Raw genomic sequence first — 18,383 nt, forward strand, 5'->3', positions numbered from 1 at the left:
TAGATATAAAGATAGAAGAGATTTGATTGGTATAATTAAATAAGCTAATCATGTCTAATTTATTATAGGTTTAGATGAAGAGATGTTTTTGAAAATTATTTGAACAGTCAAAAGTGTTACGTAGCTTCTTGGATTAAGATGGTGGATAGGAGGCAGGACTAGCTTGCAGCTCTCACTCAGACAAACAGTGCAGCATGTGGAGACCCACATCATGAACTTCTGCTCCAAGAACTGCCACAGGAACATACCAGGAAAGTCAGAAGAATCCATAGACCCTTTGAAGGAACAGGATCACCACTGCAGTCTCTCTGAGATGCTGAAAAACTGTGTCCCTAGGGCAAGTTTGCATCCTGCCTATAGGACAGCAGCCGATGTGCTCTTGAAAGTGCCACCTGCTGGCTGGAGGCCAACCAACACAAAACCAGCGCACTAAACAAAAACACAACCAAAGACCCTCACAGAGTCCACTTCACTCCCCTGGTAACTCCACTGGAGCAGGTGCTGGTATTCAAGGCTGCAAGACCTGAAGATGGGTCACATCACAGGATTCTTTGCAGACACTCTCCAGTACCAGCCCAGAGCCCAGTAGCTCCACTGGGTAGCGAGACTCAGAAGAGCAAAAACATTCACTACAGTTTGGCTCTCAGGAAGCCCCATTCCTAGGGGAAGGGGGATTAAACCACATCCAGGGAGCACCCTGTGGGACAAAAGAATCTGAACAGCAGCCCTTGAATCCCAGATCTTCCCTCTGACATGTCTACCAAAATGAGAAGAAACCCAAAAACCAATTCTGGTAATATGAACAAACAAGATTCTTTAAATCCCACAAAAGACCATACCAGTTCACCACCAATGGATCTAAACCAAGAAGAAATCTCTGAATTGTAGGAAAAATAATTTAGAAGGTTGATTATTAAGCTAAGCAAGGAGGCACCAGAGAAAGGTGAAGTCCAACTTAAATTAAAAACATGATACAGAATATGAAAGGAAGATTCTTCAGTGAAATGGATAGTATAAATAAAAAACAATCACAACTTCTGGAAATCAAGGATACACTTAGAGAAATGCAAAATGCACTGGAAAGTCTCAGCAATAGAATTGAACAAGCAGAAAAAAGAAACTCAGAGCTAGAAGACAAGGCTTTAGAATTAACCCAATCCATCAAAGACAAAAAGGATTTTAAAAAATGAACAAAGCCACCAAGAAGTTTGGGACTATGCTAAATGCCCAAACCTAAGAATAATTGGTATTCTCAAGGAAGAAGAGAAATTTAAAAGTCTGGAAAACATATTTGAGGGACTAATCAGGAAAATTTCCCTGACCTTGGTAGAGATCTAGATATCCAAATACAAGAAGCTCAAAGAATACCTGGGAAATTCATCACAGAAAGATCATTGCCTAGGCACATAGTAAGCAGATTATCTAAAGTCAAGATGAAGGAAAAAATCTTAGGAGCTGTGAGGCAAAGGCATCAGGTAACCTATAAAAGAAAACTTAGCAGATTGACAGCTGATTTCTCAGCAGAAACCCTACAAGCTAGAAGGGATTGGGGTTCTATTTTAGCCTCCTTAAACAAAAAAATTATCAGTCAAGAATTTTGTATCCAGCAAAACTAAGCTTCATAAATGAAGAAAACATAGTCTTTTCCAGACAAATGCTGACAGAATTTGCCACTACCAGCAAGCACTACAATAACTACTAAAAGGAGCTCTAAATCTTGAAGCAAGTTATCAAAACACACCAAAATAGAACCTCCCTAAAGCATAATTCTCAAAGGACCTACATGAAATAATGCAATGAAAAGAAAAACAAGGTATTTAGGCAACAAGTAGCACAATGAATAGAATAGTATTTCATATCTCAATACTAATATTGAATGTAAATGACCTGAATGCTCTACTTAAAACATGCAGAATGGAAGAATGGGTAAGAATTCACCAGCCAAGTTTCTGCTGTCTTCAGGAAACTCACCTATTAATAACACATAAGAACTCACATAAACTTCAGGTAAAGGGGTGGAAAAAGACATTCCATGCAAATGGGCACCAAAAGCAAGCAGGAGTAGCAATTCTTATATCAGACAAAACAAACCTTAAAGCAACAGCAGTTTAAAAAGACAAAGAGGGACATTATATAATGATAAAATAACTAATTCAACAGGAAAATACCACAATTCTAAATATATATGCATCTAACACTGGAGCACCCAAATTTACAAAACAATTACTAATAGACCAAAAAAATGAGAGAGATGGCAATACAACAATAGCGGGGAACTTTAACACTCCACTGACAGCACTAGACTGGTCATCAAGACAGAAAGTCAACAAAGAAATAATGGACTTAAACCATACCCTACAACAAATGAACTTAACAGATATTTACAGAACATTCTACCCAACAAGTGAAGAATATACATTCTATTCATCAGCACATGGAACATTCTCCAAGATAGAACATATGATAGGCCACAAAACAAGTCTCAGTAAATTTAAGAAAATCAAAATTATATCAAGTACTCTCTCAGACTACAGTGGAATAAAATTGGAAATCAACTCCAAAAGGAACCCTCAAAACCATGCAAATACATGGAAATTAAATAACCTGCTCTTGAATGATAATTGAGTCTACAATAAAATCAAGATGGAAATTAAAAATTCTTTGAACTGAACCATAATAGTGATACAAGCTATCAAAACCTCTGGGATACAGGAAAAGTGATGTTAAGAGGAAAGTTCATAGACTTAAATGCCTACATCAAAAAGTCAGAGGGAGCACAAATAGATAAACTAATGTTATACCTCATGGAACTGGAGAAACAAGAATAATCCAAACCCAAACCTGGCAGAAAAAAAGAAATAATGAAGATCAGAGCAGAAGTAAATGAAACTGAAACAAAAGTAATACAAAAATAAATGAAACAAAAAGCTGGTTCTTTGAAAAGATAAATAAAATTGATAAACCATTAGCAAGATTAACTAAGAAGAGAGAAGATCCAAATAAGCTCAATTAGAAATAAAACGGGAGATATTACAACTGATACCACAGAAATACGAAAGATTATTCAAGGCTACTATGAACACCTTTAAGCACATAAACTAGAAAACCTAGAGGGGATAAATTCCTGGAAATATACAACCCTCCTAGATTAAACCAGGAAGATAAAGAATCTCTGAACAGACCAGTAACAAACAGCGAGATTGAAATGATAATTAAAAAATTGCCAACACAAAAAGTTCAGGATAGATTCACAGCTGATTTCTGTCAGACATTCAAAGAAAAATTGATACAAATCCTATTCACACTATTCCAAAAAATGGAGAAAGAAGGAATCCTCCCTAAATAATTCTGTAAAGCCAGTATCATCCTAATACCTCAACCAGGGAAGGACACAACAAAAAAGAAAACTACAGACCAGTAACATCCCTGATGAACACAGATGCTAAAATCCTCAACAAAATACTAGCTAACTAAATCCAACAGCATATCAAAAAGATAATCCACCATGATCAAGTGGGTTTCATACCAGGGACGCAGGGATGGTTTAACATACGTAAGTCAATAAATGTGATACACCATATAAACAGAATTAAAAACAAAAATCACATGATCATCTCAGTAGACACAGAAAAAGCATTTGAGAAAATCCAGCATCCATTAGTATTAAAACCCTCAGCAAAATCAACATAGAAGGGACATACCTTAAGGTAATAGAAGCCATCTACAACAAACGCTTAGCCAACATAATACTGAATGGGGAAAACTTGAAAGCATTCCCTCTGAGAGCTGGAACAAGACAAGAATGCCCATTCTCACCACCTATCTTCAACATAGTACTGGAAGTCCTAGCTAGAGCAATCAGACAAAAGGAAGAAATAAAGGACATCCGAATCAGTAAAGAGGAAGTCAAACTGTTGCTGTTGCTCATGATATGATAGTATACCTAGAAAACTCTAAAGACTTATCCAAAAAGCTCCCAGAACTGGTAAATGAGTTTAGCAAAGTTTTAGGATACAAAATTAACATACACAAATCAGTAGCTCTGCTATACACCAACAGCAACCAAGCTGAGAATCAAATCAAGAACTCAACTCCTTTCACAATAGCTGTAAAATAAAATAAAATAAAATAAAATAAAAACCTTAGGAATACCTAGCCAAGGATGTGAAAGACCTCTACAAGGAAAACTACAAAACACCGCCCAAAGAAATTATAGATGACATGAATAAATGGAAACACATCACACGCTCATGGATGGGTAGAATAAATATTGTGAAAATGACCGTACTGTCAAAAGCAATCTACAAATTCAATGCAATTTTCTTCAAAATACCACGATCATTCTTCACAGAACTAGAAAAAATAATTCTAAAATTCATATGGAACCAAAAAAGAGCCCACATAGCCAAAGTAAGACTAAGCAAAAAGAACAAATCTGGAGGCATCACATTACCTGACTTCAAACTATACTGTAAGGCCATAGTCACTGAAACAGCATGGTACTGGCATAAAAATAGGCACACAGACCAATGGAACAGAATACAGAACCCAGAAATAAAGCCCAATACTTACAGCCAACTGATCTTTGACAAAGCAAACAAAAACATAAAGTGGGGGAAGAACACCCTGTTCAACAAATGGTGCTGGGATAATTGGCAAGCCACATATAGAAGAATGAAAGTGGATCCTCATCTCTTACCTTATACAAAAATCAACTCCAGATGGATCAAAGACTTAAATCTAAGACCTGAAGCCATGAAGATTCTAGAAGATAACATTAGAAAAACCCTTCTAGACATTGGCTGAGGCAAAAACGTCATGACCAAGAACCCAAAAGCAAATGCAACAAAAACAAAGATAAATGGAGGGGACTTAATTAAACTAAAAACTTCTGCATAGCTACAGATATAATCAGCAGAGTTAACAGACAACTCACAGAGTGGGAGAAAATCTTCACAATTTATACAGTCAACAAAGGGCTCATATCCGGAATCTACAAAGAACTCAAAGAAATCACCAAGAAAAAAAACAGTCCCATCAAAAAGTGGGCTACAGACATGAATAGACAATTCTCAAAAGAAGATATACAGATGGTGAACAAACATATGGAAAAATGCTCAATCTCACTGTCAGGGAAATGCAAATCAAAACCACAATGTGATACTACCTCAGTCCTGTAAGAAAGGCCATATTCAAAAAAATCAATAATGTTGGTGTGGATGCAGTGAAAAGGGAGCACTTTTACACTGTTGGTAGGAATGTAAACTAGTGCAACCACTAAGGAAAACAATGTGGAGATTCCTTAAAGAACTAAAAGTAGATCTACCATTTGATCCAGCAATCCCACTTCTTGGTATCTACCCAGAGGAAGAAAAGTTATTATACAAAAAAAATACTTGTACACACATGTTTCTAGCAGCATAATTTGCAATTGCAAAAATATGGAACCAGCCCAAATGCCCATTAATCAATGAGTAGATAAAGAAGATGTTTATATATATACATATATATATATAGAAAGTTATATATATATAATGTTATATATGAATATATATGTGTTTTTATATATATATATATATATATATAAAATGTTATACACACACTATGGAATACTACTCAGCCATGAAAAGGAATAAAGAAGGGCATTTGCAGCAACCTGGATGGAATGGGAGGTTTTACTCTAAGTGAAGTAACTCAGGAATGGAAAACCAAGCATCGTATGTTCTCACTCATATGTGGGAACTAAGCTATGAGGATGCAAAGGCTTAAGAATGGTACAGTGGACTTTGGGGACTCGGAGGAAAGGGTCAGTGTTGGCGAGGGATAAAAGACATTGGGCACAGTGTACACTGCTCGTGTGATGGGTGCATCAAAATCTCAGAAATCACCACTAAAGAACTTATCCATGTAACCAAACACCACCGGCTCCCCAAAAACCTATTGAAATAAAAAACTTAAAATTTAAAAAAGTGTTATGTAAATGTGAAAGATTATGTGCATGCCACCTTATACAATCATGTGGAATCTAATGGAGTGGGGATGGAAAGGTAATGAGGTAACTTCCTTGGAGGATTATGTGGTCAGTTTTGTAGATATTATTTTTGTATATTTTGTTGATTATAGACTAAGCTCATTTGAGGATAGAGGAAGGTACTAATTGATGGTCTTTACATAAAAAACAAGTAAACCCTATTTCCCCAGCCACTCTTTAAATTCCCTCAAGACTGAAATTATATTCTGTACTTCTGTGTTTCCTTCACATATGCTTGGGATAATATTAAGTGCCATATCTATAATAATAAGTATTACTAGTCATTTGTGGAACCCTTTACGATATACAAAGCATTTATTTGGACTCATCTATCCATTCACCTCAAGGATCCTCTCATGTATATTTAATTGACCCATGAATAGAATACAATGAAGTTCTTCCATTTTCATCATATTAATTAGACTTTTATCAGAACATCAGGGCTAACTGCTTTGTAGTTAGAACTTTTGAGGAAAATGTTCAGAGGAGGATTATTGATGCTTTGTAACATGGGATTGTCTTAGAAGCAAAGGGCTACATTTGAAGACTTAACCCAGTGAGGCTGGAAAACAGAGATGCTGTAGGGTGAGTTGGAAGAAAATGGCAGAGCTATTTCCTTCACTCTGCTTCCAACTTACTTCAGTTTTCTTTTCCAAATCACACTCTGGCCATAGAATTTAACTTTTAACACAATGTACAACAGTTGTTTTTCTATGACAAATTAAAAGATGAGTCGAATAGGGTGGGTAACTCCATAACTCAGTCCTTTATATGACCCAAGAGAATCACTGTTATAGAATGTGATGCTAAAGGCTGTTACTAGACCCTGAATTTTGTAGATGAGGTAACTGAGGTTCCCTAGGAGCTTAGTCATTTACCAGAGATCACAATTTAAAGCTCTCCCTTCTGTTGGGAATTTTTCTTATAACTTAGAACTAAGGCCCTACCAATTTTCCCACTTTTATTGGATCAACTTTCCTTCTAAGTTTGAGATCATGAGTGGCCTCATTTTAGGAAGGCCAGGATGGAGCCATAGCTACTGCATTTCTCTTAGTGATGAGAGCCAGGATCCGGGGTCATAGAGGGACAGACAATAATGGTTTTGTAGGTGAGATTGCTAAGGTCTACTAGCAAATTCTGAGTTATTACTGGTGCACTCTTGGTTTAGTAAATAGAGCAACTGAACTAGGATTTTAGCAACTGGATTCTATCCCTGACCCTTAAATTAAGTAATGATAACAATTGCAATGGCTATTGTGTTTTTGGGCACTTTCTATGTGCCACTATGCCTTGCAATGTGTTAAATACCTTATATCCATTACTTCACTTAATCTTCTTTACAAACTTGTATTAGTCTGTTTGCGTTGCTATAAAGGAATACCTGAGGCTGGGTAATTTATAAGGAAAGGAGGCTTATTTGGCTGATGGTTCTGCAGGCTGTACAAGCATGGCATCAGCATCTGTTCAGCATCTGGTGAGGCAGGGAAGCTTTTAGTCATGGCGGAAGGGAAGGGGAGCCAGTGTGTCACATGGTGAGAGAGGGAGCAAGAGAGATGGCAGGCTCTTTTAAACAACCAGTTCTTACATGAACTGACAGAGCGAGAACTCACTTATTACCATGGGGAGGGCACCAAGCCATTCATGAGAGATCCACCTCCATGACCCAAACACTTCCCCCTAGGTCCCACCTTCAGTGTTGGAGATCATGTTTCAACATGAGATTTGGAGGGAACAATCAGTCAAACTATATCACTGTTATTATTCCTGGTTGATTGATGAGAAACACCAGGCAGGGAAAATAAATAACATGCCCAAAGTCATTGTTTCTAAGTAGTACAGCCTAGATCTGTTAGACCCCAAGCCCATGCTTTACTTGTGTCTACCTGATGCAAAGTCTACCTCACTTCTGACATCTGTTCTCTTAGGTAATGATGACAGTAATGATACCTTACACCAAAGAGAAGTTATCATGTAAGAAACAATATTCTAAATGCATTGTATGCATTACCTCATTTTACCAGATACAAACTCTTTTCATCTTCAGTTGACAGATGAGAAAACTGAGGGATGGAATGGTTATGTAACTTGTTCAAAGTCACCCAGATAGGACGTAGAGAAGTCAGGTTTTGAACCCATGCTGTCTGACTCTAGAATCACACCGTTAATCATCATGCTGGTTCTAGAAGCTGGACAATTTAACATGTTATCTTTGGCTCCATCAATAGTTTTTGGAGCCTACTGGGTACATAGTGAAGTGTGAATTCTGTAGAAATAGGGATGTAATAAACCTTTTTCTACACTGGTTTCCTTCCAGTTAGATAGCTGTAGTTTTTTTTTTAAAGGAAAGATAACAATGCCTTGTGAAAAATTTTGGTGTGTTGTGATTGAAGAATATGAAAAAAAGGAGGAATTTTCCATATTCCCTTCTCCCGTTTGAAATGGAAAAGAAGTTTCTGAAAGGGGTAAGAATTATAGCTTAGACTGAGGCATACTGTTGATACTGGCTTTGAAGTATTCCATCCACTGGCGGATCGTGGAATCTCCCATTAGATATATGAGTTTTCCTCTCAGGCATTCCTTCATTTTGACTGTAGCCAAACTACAGGAGACAGGATTCCATGTGTTTCTCCAGACATGCCCACTGGGGATTGTGGATGTCATTCCAAGCTTGCATTTCTCTTTTATTGCAACTGTTTCTTCTGCCAAAGAATCAATGGGATAGGATCTTCCAAAACATCAAATTACCCATCAGTATGTATTAAGAGCCTTCTATCCTCTAAGTATCCTAAGAGGGGGTAAGTTGGTGGTAATGGTGGAAAAAGTATTATTGAAGTATTCTCTTAATGGAACAGCTGTTTTTTTAATACAAATTTTTCTCTGATGTGAATTTCCTAAATAATGTTCATTAATGTTCATTACAAGAGTATATGTTTCTTCCCAGAAAAAATGGCTTTCTGGAGGAAAATTTAAGTATTTTCCAGCTTTTCTATGAAAGTAAAGTCATCAATTCTTGCATAGGAATGGAAGCTCAATTATCCTATCATTTTAGCTCACTTTACCCCTAAGTTTGTCACACTGTATCTTAAATGCCACCATCAAGATATAAATCCTTTGAGTTAAATAAAGGTGATATAAAAAATAATAACAACTAGTTTGGCTTGGGAACTAACTGGCCAATCCAAATGAATATGGCTGTAGGCTGGAGAGTGTCTTGGAGGTCCAAGATGGGCCAGGGATTAACCCCTCAGTCATTGGTTTAGAAGAGTCTGGGAATCCACGGGTTGAGGTAGCCACAATGGTGAGGAACCGGTGGCAGTTTTGATTATTAATCAACTGAGAGAAGTCATTTAATATTTTAATAACTGGGATGAGTGTACTCATGTATGTGTGGTGAAAATAACATTTCTACATCTAGGTACATATTTACACTTCAGTGTAGATAGGTTTATTAGTGATTAGCAAGTCTTTCTTTTTTTTGTGATTAGCAAGGTTTTAATGCTGAACTTGCATAGACATAAAAGCTCTTGCCTTGAATCGTTTTAGATAGGAATTTCCTAGTCTATTTGGATTCAAAGAAATTTGAGAGAGAAATTAGTAAATGTAAGTGTGGAAGTTCTATTTTGTGTGCTAACAATTGTTTGAAAGGTGGCAAAGATCAAGAGGGAGGGGTTGTAATAAATTGACACCAAGATGGCAGGTTGGAAACCTCTAGATGATGATGGGCTAGTGGTGATATGGGAAGAGGTGATGGGAGTGGTATGAAGACGGGTGTTGTGGTGAGGTAAAGAACTGGGTATAGAATTGGGAAAGAGTTAACGTTTAAATATTGTTGTATAAAATGGGCATGGAATTCACTGACTGACAAATAGACTGATGATGAGAGTTACAGTTACTAAAATAGGCTTATGATAGCCCAGTGATTGAATTATTCACCTACCTAGGTAACTGGTGTCTTGGCCAACCTCAGATAAGCCAGATGACAGAGTGCTGATAGGACTGAAACAGTGAACAAATCCAGTAGAATGAAGAAACCCTTTAAATGGATCTAGAACTAGGCATCACCCACCAAACACAGGAGTACTTACTGTTGCATTTGGAGACACTAATTGTATTGAATTTTTCCATAATCTCTATGCCCACATTTGACCTTAAAGACACAAATACAGAAATTAATCTGTAGGTGGCCTCAAATCAGGAAACATACAGAAACTAGATTATCCAGTGCCTCAGTTATTTCTTAGAGATAAGTCAATTATTATGCCTACAGTTTCAGGCCATTTAGTAAATTTCCATTTCTTTGCCTATTAGGCTATGGGATACAGTTACCCAGAAGGTATGCAAGAGGATTTGTTGAGATGCAGAAATAATGTATTAGAGCACACACACATACACACATGTGCATTTCTCATTTTCTTTTAGTTTTTATTCTGTATATATTTTTATCCCATTGATAAGAATTAAATGTTCAAAAAGTTTGTGGATTACTAGAGAATGGGCACTGTCTCTAAATGAATTCACAGATCCTTTCCCCAAAGGCTCTTACTAAAGACACCCAAAATTGATACACTCACAAGACTTTTCTTTGGATCAGTATATAGGCCAAATCACAATATTTGCACAGGTAGTCTCAAGAAGTAATTATTTTTACCTTTCAAAGAGGCTCTTTTCTTGTTTGGTAAGATAAGAAACTTTCTTGTTCTTAGAGTACATGTGAGTGAGTGCAGCACAGGGCATGTGTTGAGGCCTCACACAGTAGAAGGCTTCTTGGTCTCTGTTGTCCAGGTACTGGCACAATTCAGCATTTGTGTTTAGGATCAGGCCGCATTCAGAGTGGACTTGGGAAGTGCCATTGACAAACTGGCCAATGAAGATCACCCTGTCATAGCCTTGGTTCCTTGCACTCCAGAGAGCTGACACCCCTTCACTGGGGTGGATGAGCAGCAGAGACAGAGAGACCTGGCCCTCCCAGAACAGAGTGAAGCTGACCAGGTAGGTGCCGTTGTTGAAGTCAGTCACCTTTCCTGAAGCACCTGCCATCAGCGCTGGGGAGGACATCCTGGCCCTCAGGAAATCCCCACCATATTGCTTCCTGCGTCCCAAGTGGTCCCTCACCTCCAGCAGGATGTGCAGCTGGTCTCCCCTGCAGTACGTATCTCGAGGGTTGAGGATGGTGGCTGTGCTGTGTGTGGCGCTGGTGGTGGTGTTCACGTGGGTGAAAGGTCTGGGTGGGATCTGCTGATCTAGTTTCTCTATGATTTCCTTTATTCTGAGTTCAGTCTCTGTTAGTGGCTTTAATGATATCAGTGGTGTTTTAGGGAATAAGGACTTTGTGGAGTTGTTCCAGTAATGGAGGGAGATGGATAAGTTTAGAGCAGACCAAAGCTGAAATGACAGCAAATGTGACATGAGATGGATAAATTTAGAGCATACCTGAACTAAAATGACAGGAAGTGTAACGTGCTATGAAATTAACCTGTTCCTAGTCATTTTTACTTATTATGATTTTGAATATTGATTTACGTACTATTATCAATATTATTTAAATTCTCCAATAAAAAGGCATAGAATGGAGATTGACTGACAGGAGAGACAGAGGGAAAGGAAGTGAGCAAGATGGCACAAAGGCAGAGCACCAGGAGGAAAGTCTGTTACTACTACAATAGGGGTGTTGGAAATTGCTATTATGGACAAGCCTACCCAGGGAATCCTCACTGAATCTGCATGACTCATAATTTGCTGCTCAACTATGGTTTCTACTGAAAAATGGAAACCCATCACCCTCATAAAGCCAATGCTGAGGAGATGACCAAGTACCACAGTGATGACTACATTAAATTCTTGTGCTCCACCTGTCGAGATTACGTGTCTGAGCACAGCAAGCAGATGCAGAGATTCAATGTTAGTGAGGACTATTCAGCATTTGATGGCCTGTTTGACTTCTGTCAGTTGTCTACTGGTGGCTCTGTGGCAAGTGCTGTGAAACTTAATGAGCAGCAGATGGACATTGCTGTGAATTGGGCTGGAGGCCTGCACCATGCAAAGAAGTTCAAGGCATCTGGCTTCTGTTATGTTAATGATACAATCTGGGCCATGCTGGAACTGCTAAAGTATCACCAGAGGGTGTCGTATGTTGACGCTGATATTCACCATGATGATGGCATGGAAGAGGCCTTCTATATTACAGGCTAGGTCAGGACTGTGTCCTTTCATAAATATGGAGAGTACTTCCCAGGAAATGGGGACTTATGGGTTATTGGGGCTGGCAAAGTCAGATATTATGCTATTAACTATCTGCTCCTAGATGGGATTGATGATGAGTCCTATGAGGCCATTTTCAAACTGGTCATGTCCAAAGTAATAGAGATGTTCCTGTCTAGTGTGGTGATCTTACAGCATGGCTCAGATGCCTTGTCTAGGGGTCACTTAGATTGCTTTAATCTGATCATCAAAGGGCATGCCAAGTGTGTGGAATCTGTCAAGAGCGTCAACCTGCCTATGTTATTGATGGCAGAAGGTGGTTACACCATTTATAATGTTGCTCAGTGCCCTGGAAATAAGAAAGAGCTGTGGCTCTGGATATGGAGATCCCTAATGAGCCTTCATACAATGATTACTTTGAATACTTTGGACCATATTTCAAGCCCTACATCAGTCCTTCCAATATGACTAACCAGAACACTAATGAGTACTTGGAGAAGATTAAACAATGGCTGTTTGAGAACCTAGTAATGCAGCCCCATCCACCTGCAGTCCAAATGCAGGTGATTCCTGAGGATGCTGTCCCTCAAGGGGGTGGCGATGAGAATGAAGAAGACCCTGACAAGCTCATCTCCATCCGTCTCTCTGACAGATGAATTACCTGTGAGGAAGAGTTCTTCGGTTCTGATGAGGAGGGAGAGGGTGGCTGCAAGATCTCTCCCATCTTCAAAAAAGCCAAGAGGATTAAAACAGGATGAAAAAGAGAGACTCAGAGATGAAGAAAGAAGTCACAGAAGAGGAGAAAAACGAAGGAGGAGAAGCCAGGAGCCAAAGAGGTCAAGGAGCACTTCAAGCTGGCCTGAGGGAACCTCCCTAGCTCTGGCTTCCTGCCTAGTCCCTAATCTTTCTCTCTTAAACCCTCAGATTTTATGTCTTCTATTTCTCCAGGTATTCATGTAAAATTTATTAAATATAAATGGTTCCAGGGACTAGACAGAAATCAAGACCCTGAGCCCAGGGCAGCTGTGCTGGGTGATCTCTTCTAGGAACTGCCTTGCCACCCATCCCTCTGCAGGTCTTAACTCTGAAGCATAAAAGGTGCCAGGTCTGGGTGAAAGCAATACTTTTGTGCAAACAGAAGACAAAATCCTGAAATGCCAAGTGCCTGCTTAGTAGCTTTGGAAAGGTGCCTTTATTGCACCTTCTAAAAGGGGTGTCTGGGTCTTCAAGGATGCCCTGTTCTTTTCAGCTCCTAAAGTAACATCAGCCATTTTTAGATTGGTTCCATTCTCATACCTTCTCACTGGCCTCAAGTGAGCCAAAAAACTCACACTGCCTGCCATCTGTCTTCCCCCAGTTCTGCAGGTGGAGGATGGTAGTCTAGTCTCCTGCCATCCTCCACCTGCAGAATTGGGGGAGTTTTGAGATACTATTTTTATTTTTGTGAGACTCTGTAATAAAATGGTATATTTCAATACTCCCTACCCCAAAACAGAATGGTTGAGTAGATTATAAAAAAACAAGACCCAACTCTATCGTTCTGCAAGAGATTCACTTCAGCTTTAAGGACACACATAGACTGAAAGGGAAGTAATGGAAAAAGATATTCCGTGCAAATGGAAACCAAAAGAGAGCAGGAGTCACTATACTTATATCAGATAAATTGGATTTGAGTCAAAAACTGTAAAAAGAGAAAAAGAAGGTCATTATGTAATAATAAAGGGATCAATTCATCAAGAGAAAATAACAAATATATGTACGTGTGTGTGTGTGTGTGTGTGTGTGTGTGTATACATTCAACATTTAGAACACCTAAATATATAAAGGAAATGAAACAGGAGCTAGAAAGAAATTATTTAGGTAGACAGTGAGGGTAAAGGAGTCCTTGGCAAGGCTTCCCTTTTTAACAAAAAGGAGCCCCCAAATCATTTCTTTTCTAACAAAGAGCAGCCTGAAAAATCAAGCTGCAAACATAGATAAGCAAGCTGAAAGCTTGCATGGGTGAATGCTGGCAGCTGTGTCAATAGAAAAGGGCTACCTGAGGGCCAGGCATGTTCAACATGGAGGCTCCATCTTCCCTTTTCTTTGTCACCATGTGTACAGAAAAAAGCAGGCAACATGGAGCTGGCCAGGTAGAGAACCCATCTGCATAATGAAAGATTAGAGTGGGACAGCCAGCTTCTTCATGTGCTATGCAAATGGCACACCAAGTCCTAACCAGTTCTCTGTGTGCTATGCAAGTGTTACACCTGGGGTGACCAATCTTTCTTGTCCTATGTAAATCAGACACTACCTCCTCAAGCTCATCGATAAAATCTCCTGCACTTCACTGTGGACCAAAAGATCCACTTAAGACCCCTCTCTCTACAGAAGAGAGCTTTTCTCTTTCTTTTGCCTATTAAACCTCTGCTCTTAAACTCACTCCTTGTATGTCCGTGTCCTTGATTTCCTTGGAGAGAGACAATGAACCTTGGGTATTATCCCAGATGAAAAATGCCGTTTCATTATTGGGGCCCACTTGGGATCCAAGGAAGATTCATAGAAGGGGGAATATAGGAGTGGACCCCAACTCCTATTTATTTCAAGGCCTTCTGCTCTCCATTTAAAAATCAAACCAAATACTGGGCCCCCAATCAGCCATTTAAAAAGTTAGCATGGCTACCAGCCTTACAAGATTCAGGGGACAGGCTTACCAGGGAGAACTTAGCTAATCCTCCCGTGTCCTCAGGGTGCTGGGAATGTTGGCTTTGTTTCTAATTGGTTTCCTTTTACAGAGAGCCTTGCTGTCATGTGGGGCTGGAAGAGGTTGAGAGGCACTGAAGGTTCCTGGCCAGGGAGACACCCTGGTGTTACCTGAAGGCTTCTGGACTAATTCCAGCCTCCAACAGCGTGATGGGTGATGGCAACAGGATCTCCAAGCTTTTTCTATTGCAAATTTTCTCCTTTCCTATCCGCAACTTCCATGTCTCCTATCCACTCTCTGTATGCAATGCTTTGAAAATTTTTACAGTTCAGTGAAGTAATCCTCTTAGGCAAGATCAGGAAATGCCATAATACCTGGGAATATAGCTCATGGGATTGCCGTTTTTGTGATTTTCTGGGCACAGAGGGCCTCCTTCCCTTCCCACACCCCCTGTGAACATCTCTCTCTTTACCCTTGGTCTGGAGAGCACATGGTATTTCAAGGTCAACAGCATCACCTAGTGGAATAGGAACCCTATTCCATGAGGCACGTTGTTGGCCCTTTGCCGAAACACTCTTAGCTTCCTCATTCTCACTTTTTGTGCCCCTCTACAAGAGACCAGGCTTTATGCTCCTTCTGTGAACAAGAAAACTCTGCCTTCAACAATGAGGAGAAAAAGGTCCTCCAAAACCAAATTTTAGTCTGAACATGGTCCCATCAGCAGGAAAACCACCATTTGGTTCCTATGTTCTTTTAAGGCACCTATTCTTCCTCCAATTAAAATGGTACTTAAATAGTAAGGGGAATTTAATTCCAGAAGTTAACCAGAGCCACTGCCTAAGAATAAATACTTTAGTACAGGCCATAATAGCAAATTGTACAGCTCAAACCTGCATTCTCTCTCTATTAAAGGGCATTGCCCAAATGTAACAGTAATGAAGTCTCTCTCAAGATCCATCTATTGGGGAGTCATGCAGATCACACAAGTCTAGAAAGTCAAAGGGAAATCACCAGCAAAGGACTAGAGTCACATGGGTGAGCATGACTAATCCCAATCAATTGTTTCATTGCTGTGGGTTACGCTTGCATCAATGGATGGCACCTTAAAAGATGCCAGGGCTCAGGGAGCCAAGGAGGGAAAACAGTTGGGGGGATGCCCCTACTGTCTTCCCCTCCACCCTAGGCCTTTCCAAAGGAAACGAAGGTGACTAAAGGGACACCTTTTTTCTTGCTTCTCTTTCTAGATGAATAACAGACCATCTTCGGTCTGCACTCCTCTGGAGTGCTTTCTGAAGCACTGGGATTCCTTTGACCCTGAGACTGAAGAAAAAGTGGCTCATTTTCTTTTGCACAAGGGTGTGGCCTTCTTACCATCTTGAACCAGCCTGGCCTGCAGAGAGGAGCTTTGATTTTAATACTGTCCAACAATTAGATATTTTCTGTAGATGGGACAGCAAATGGTCAGAGGTCTCTTATGTACAGGCTTTCTTTGCCCTGTGAGACAACCCAGAACTTTGCAAGCATTGCACAATCAGCTCAGCTTTTTCAGCCATCATATCAGGAGGGCCCAAAGGGAATGATTCCCCAAAACTAAAGAAGCAACCTCCAAGGAACTATCCGAGGCAGCTATTGAGTGTCCAGGCCCTTCTTGTCCTCCCTCTCTGGGGCCCCCTCCAGCTGTGCCATCAGGTCCTTCAGCTCCACCATCTCCAAAACTCCCCACTCCCCCAGCTTCACTCTTACCCTTACAGGAAATGCTCAGTGGAGGTGATGTCACTAGGGTTCCCTTCTTATTGCAGGATCTTAGGCAAATAAAGGGAGACTTAGGCCAATTTTCTGATGACCCTGATAAGTATATAAAAGCTTTCCAAAATTTAACTCAGGTGTTTAACCTCTCATGGAGGGATGTTATGCTGCTCCTAAGCCAAACCCTAACTGCAGCTAAAAAACAGGCAGCTCTGCAGGCAGGGGAGAAATTCAAAGATGAGCAATATGTCTCCTATAGTAGGCCAAAAGGGAAAAAAGGAAATAGAGAAAATGAAGAAGTAGGGGAACCATCATTCCCAATACGAAGAGAGGCACTACCTCTTGACAACCTTGTTTGGAACCCCAGTGACATCACAGATGAATGGAAAAGGAAACACTTTTTAATGTGCATATTGGGGGGCCTATGAAGAACTAGGGCCAAACCTCTTAACTACTCTAAACTGTCCATGGTAGACCAAAATCCAGATAAGAATCCCACAGCCTTTATGGAAAGCCTGAAAGAAGCACTAATAAAACACACCTTCTTGTCCCCTGATTCAGTTGAGGGACAGCTCATCCTAAATGACAAGTTTATTACACAGGCAGCTCCCAATATTAGAAGGAAACTACAGAAGTAGGCTATAGGGCCAGATAGCATTTTGGAGAACCTCCTGAGGGTGGCCACCTTAGTCTTTTATAGTAGGGACCAGGAGGAGACTCAGGAAAAAGAGAGGAAACACAAGAGAAGGACTGAGGCTCTGGTAGCTGCTTTGCAGGCTTGCAAAGTCTGGGATCCCTGAAGTGCATCTGTGAGTTGCTATCGATGTGGGAAGTCAGAGCACTTTAAAAAGGATGCCCAGGAAGCAAGAAGAAGCCACCTTGACCCTCTCTAGCCTGTGGTGGGGACCACTGGTGATCAGACTGCCCCCAGAGATGGAGGTCAGCAGGTTCAGAACCAGTCTCAAAGATGGTGCAGCAGGACTGATGGGTCCTGGTGCTCAAGCCCTGGCTCCAGTGCCTCAAATTGCCATTACAGCACAGGAGGCCCAGGTAATTCTGGAAACTGAAGGAAGGAAGGTGGACCTCCTTCTGGACACCAGAGCCAGCCTCTCTTTTCTCCGCTATAATCGAGGCCTCCACTTTTCCCATAGCATGAGGGGTGAGGGGTGTCTCATAAACACTCTAATCTGATATGTTTTTCTCAACCCCTTAGTTGCAGTTGGGGGGACATATTATTTACATGTGCCTTTTAAATCACGCCTGAAAGTCCCACTTCTTTATTAGGTAGAGACATTCTAGCTTGCATGTGGGCCAGCATACTTATAGCCCCAGGAAAAACTCTTTTTCTCCTCTAGTGGAAGCTAATATCAATCCAGAAGTCTGGGCAACTCAAGGAAGAATAGGTTGAGTTGTAACCATTATGCCAGTCTGGAGCTATCCTAATGATCCCACTTTTTTTGTAATCGGAGACAATATCCCCTAAAGCCAGAGGGTAAGAAAGGGCTAGAAGCCATTATTAATAAACTGAAGATGCAGGGCCTCCTTAAACCCTGTAACAGTCCCTACAACACCCCAATATTAGGAGCACAAAAACCCAATGCAGAATGGAGATTCATTAATGAGGCCATAGTCTCAATCCATCTGGTAGTACCTAATCCCTATACCTTGCTAATCCAAATGCCTGAGGGAACTAAATGGTTTACAGTCCTAGATTTAAAGGATGCC

The 18,383-nt window shown here is 40.2% G+C and overlaps 1 protein-coding gene and 1 pseudogene across 2 annotated transcripts in view; one reads left to right on the top strand and one right to left on the bottom strand.

Annotated features, from left to right (window-relative positions):
• Positions 1-18,383, bottom strand: part of NXPE4 (neurexophilin and PC-esterase domain family member 4) — a 94,041-nt gene that overhangs the window by 939 nt on the left and 74,719 nt on the right. Inside the window, exons 4-6 of one of the 2 annotated variants that reach the window (XM_002822513.2) lie at positions 10,680-11,413; positions 10,117-10,178; positions 8,524-8,730 (exon numbers count right to left, since the gene is read on the bottom strand). In XM_002822513.2, coding sequence (XP_002822559.2) covers positions 8,524-8,730; positions 10,117-10,178; positions 10,680-11,413 — 1,003 coding nt within the window. The remainder of the gene's footprint in view (positions 1-8,523; positions 8,731-10,116; positions 10,179-10,679; positions 11,414-18,383) is intronic. The other variant, XM_054525128.1, reaches the window with a different exon arrangement.
• Positions 11,536-13,234, top strand: LOC100451124 (histone deacetylase 1-like; annotated as a pseudogene).

The sequence above is a fragment of the Pongo abelii genome, chromosome 9, assembly GCF_028885655.2.
Source record: "Pongo abelii isolate AG06213 chromosome 9, NHGRI_mPonAbe1-v2.0_pri, whole genome shotgun sequence".
NCBI classification, from domain to species: Eukaryota; Metazoa; Chordata; class Mammalia; order Primates; family Hominidae; genus Pongo; species Pongo abelii.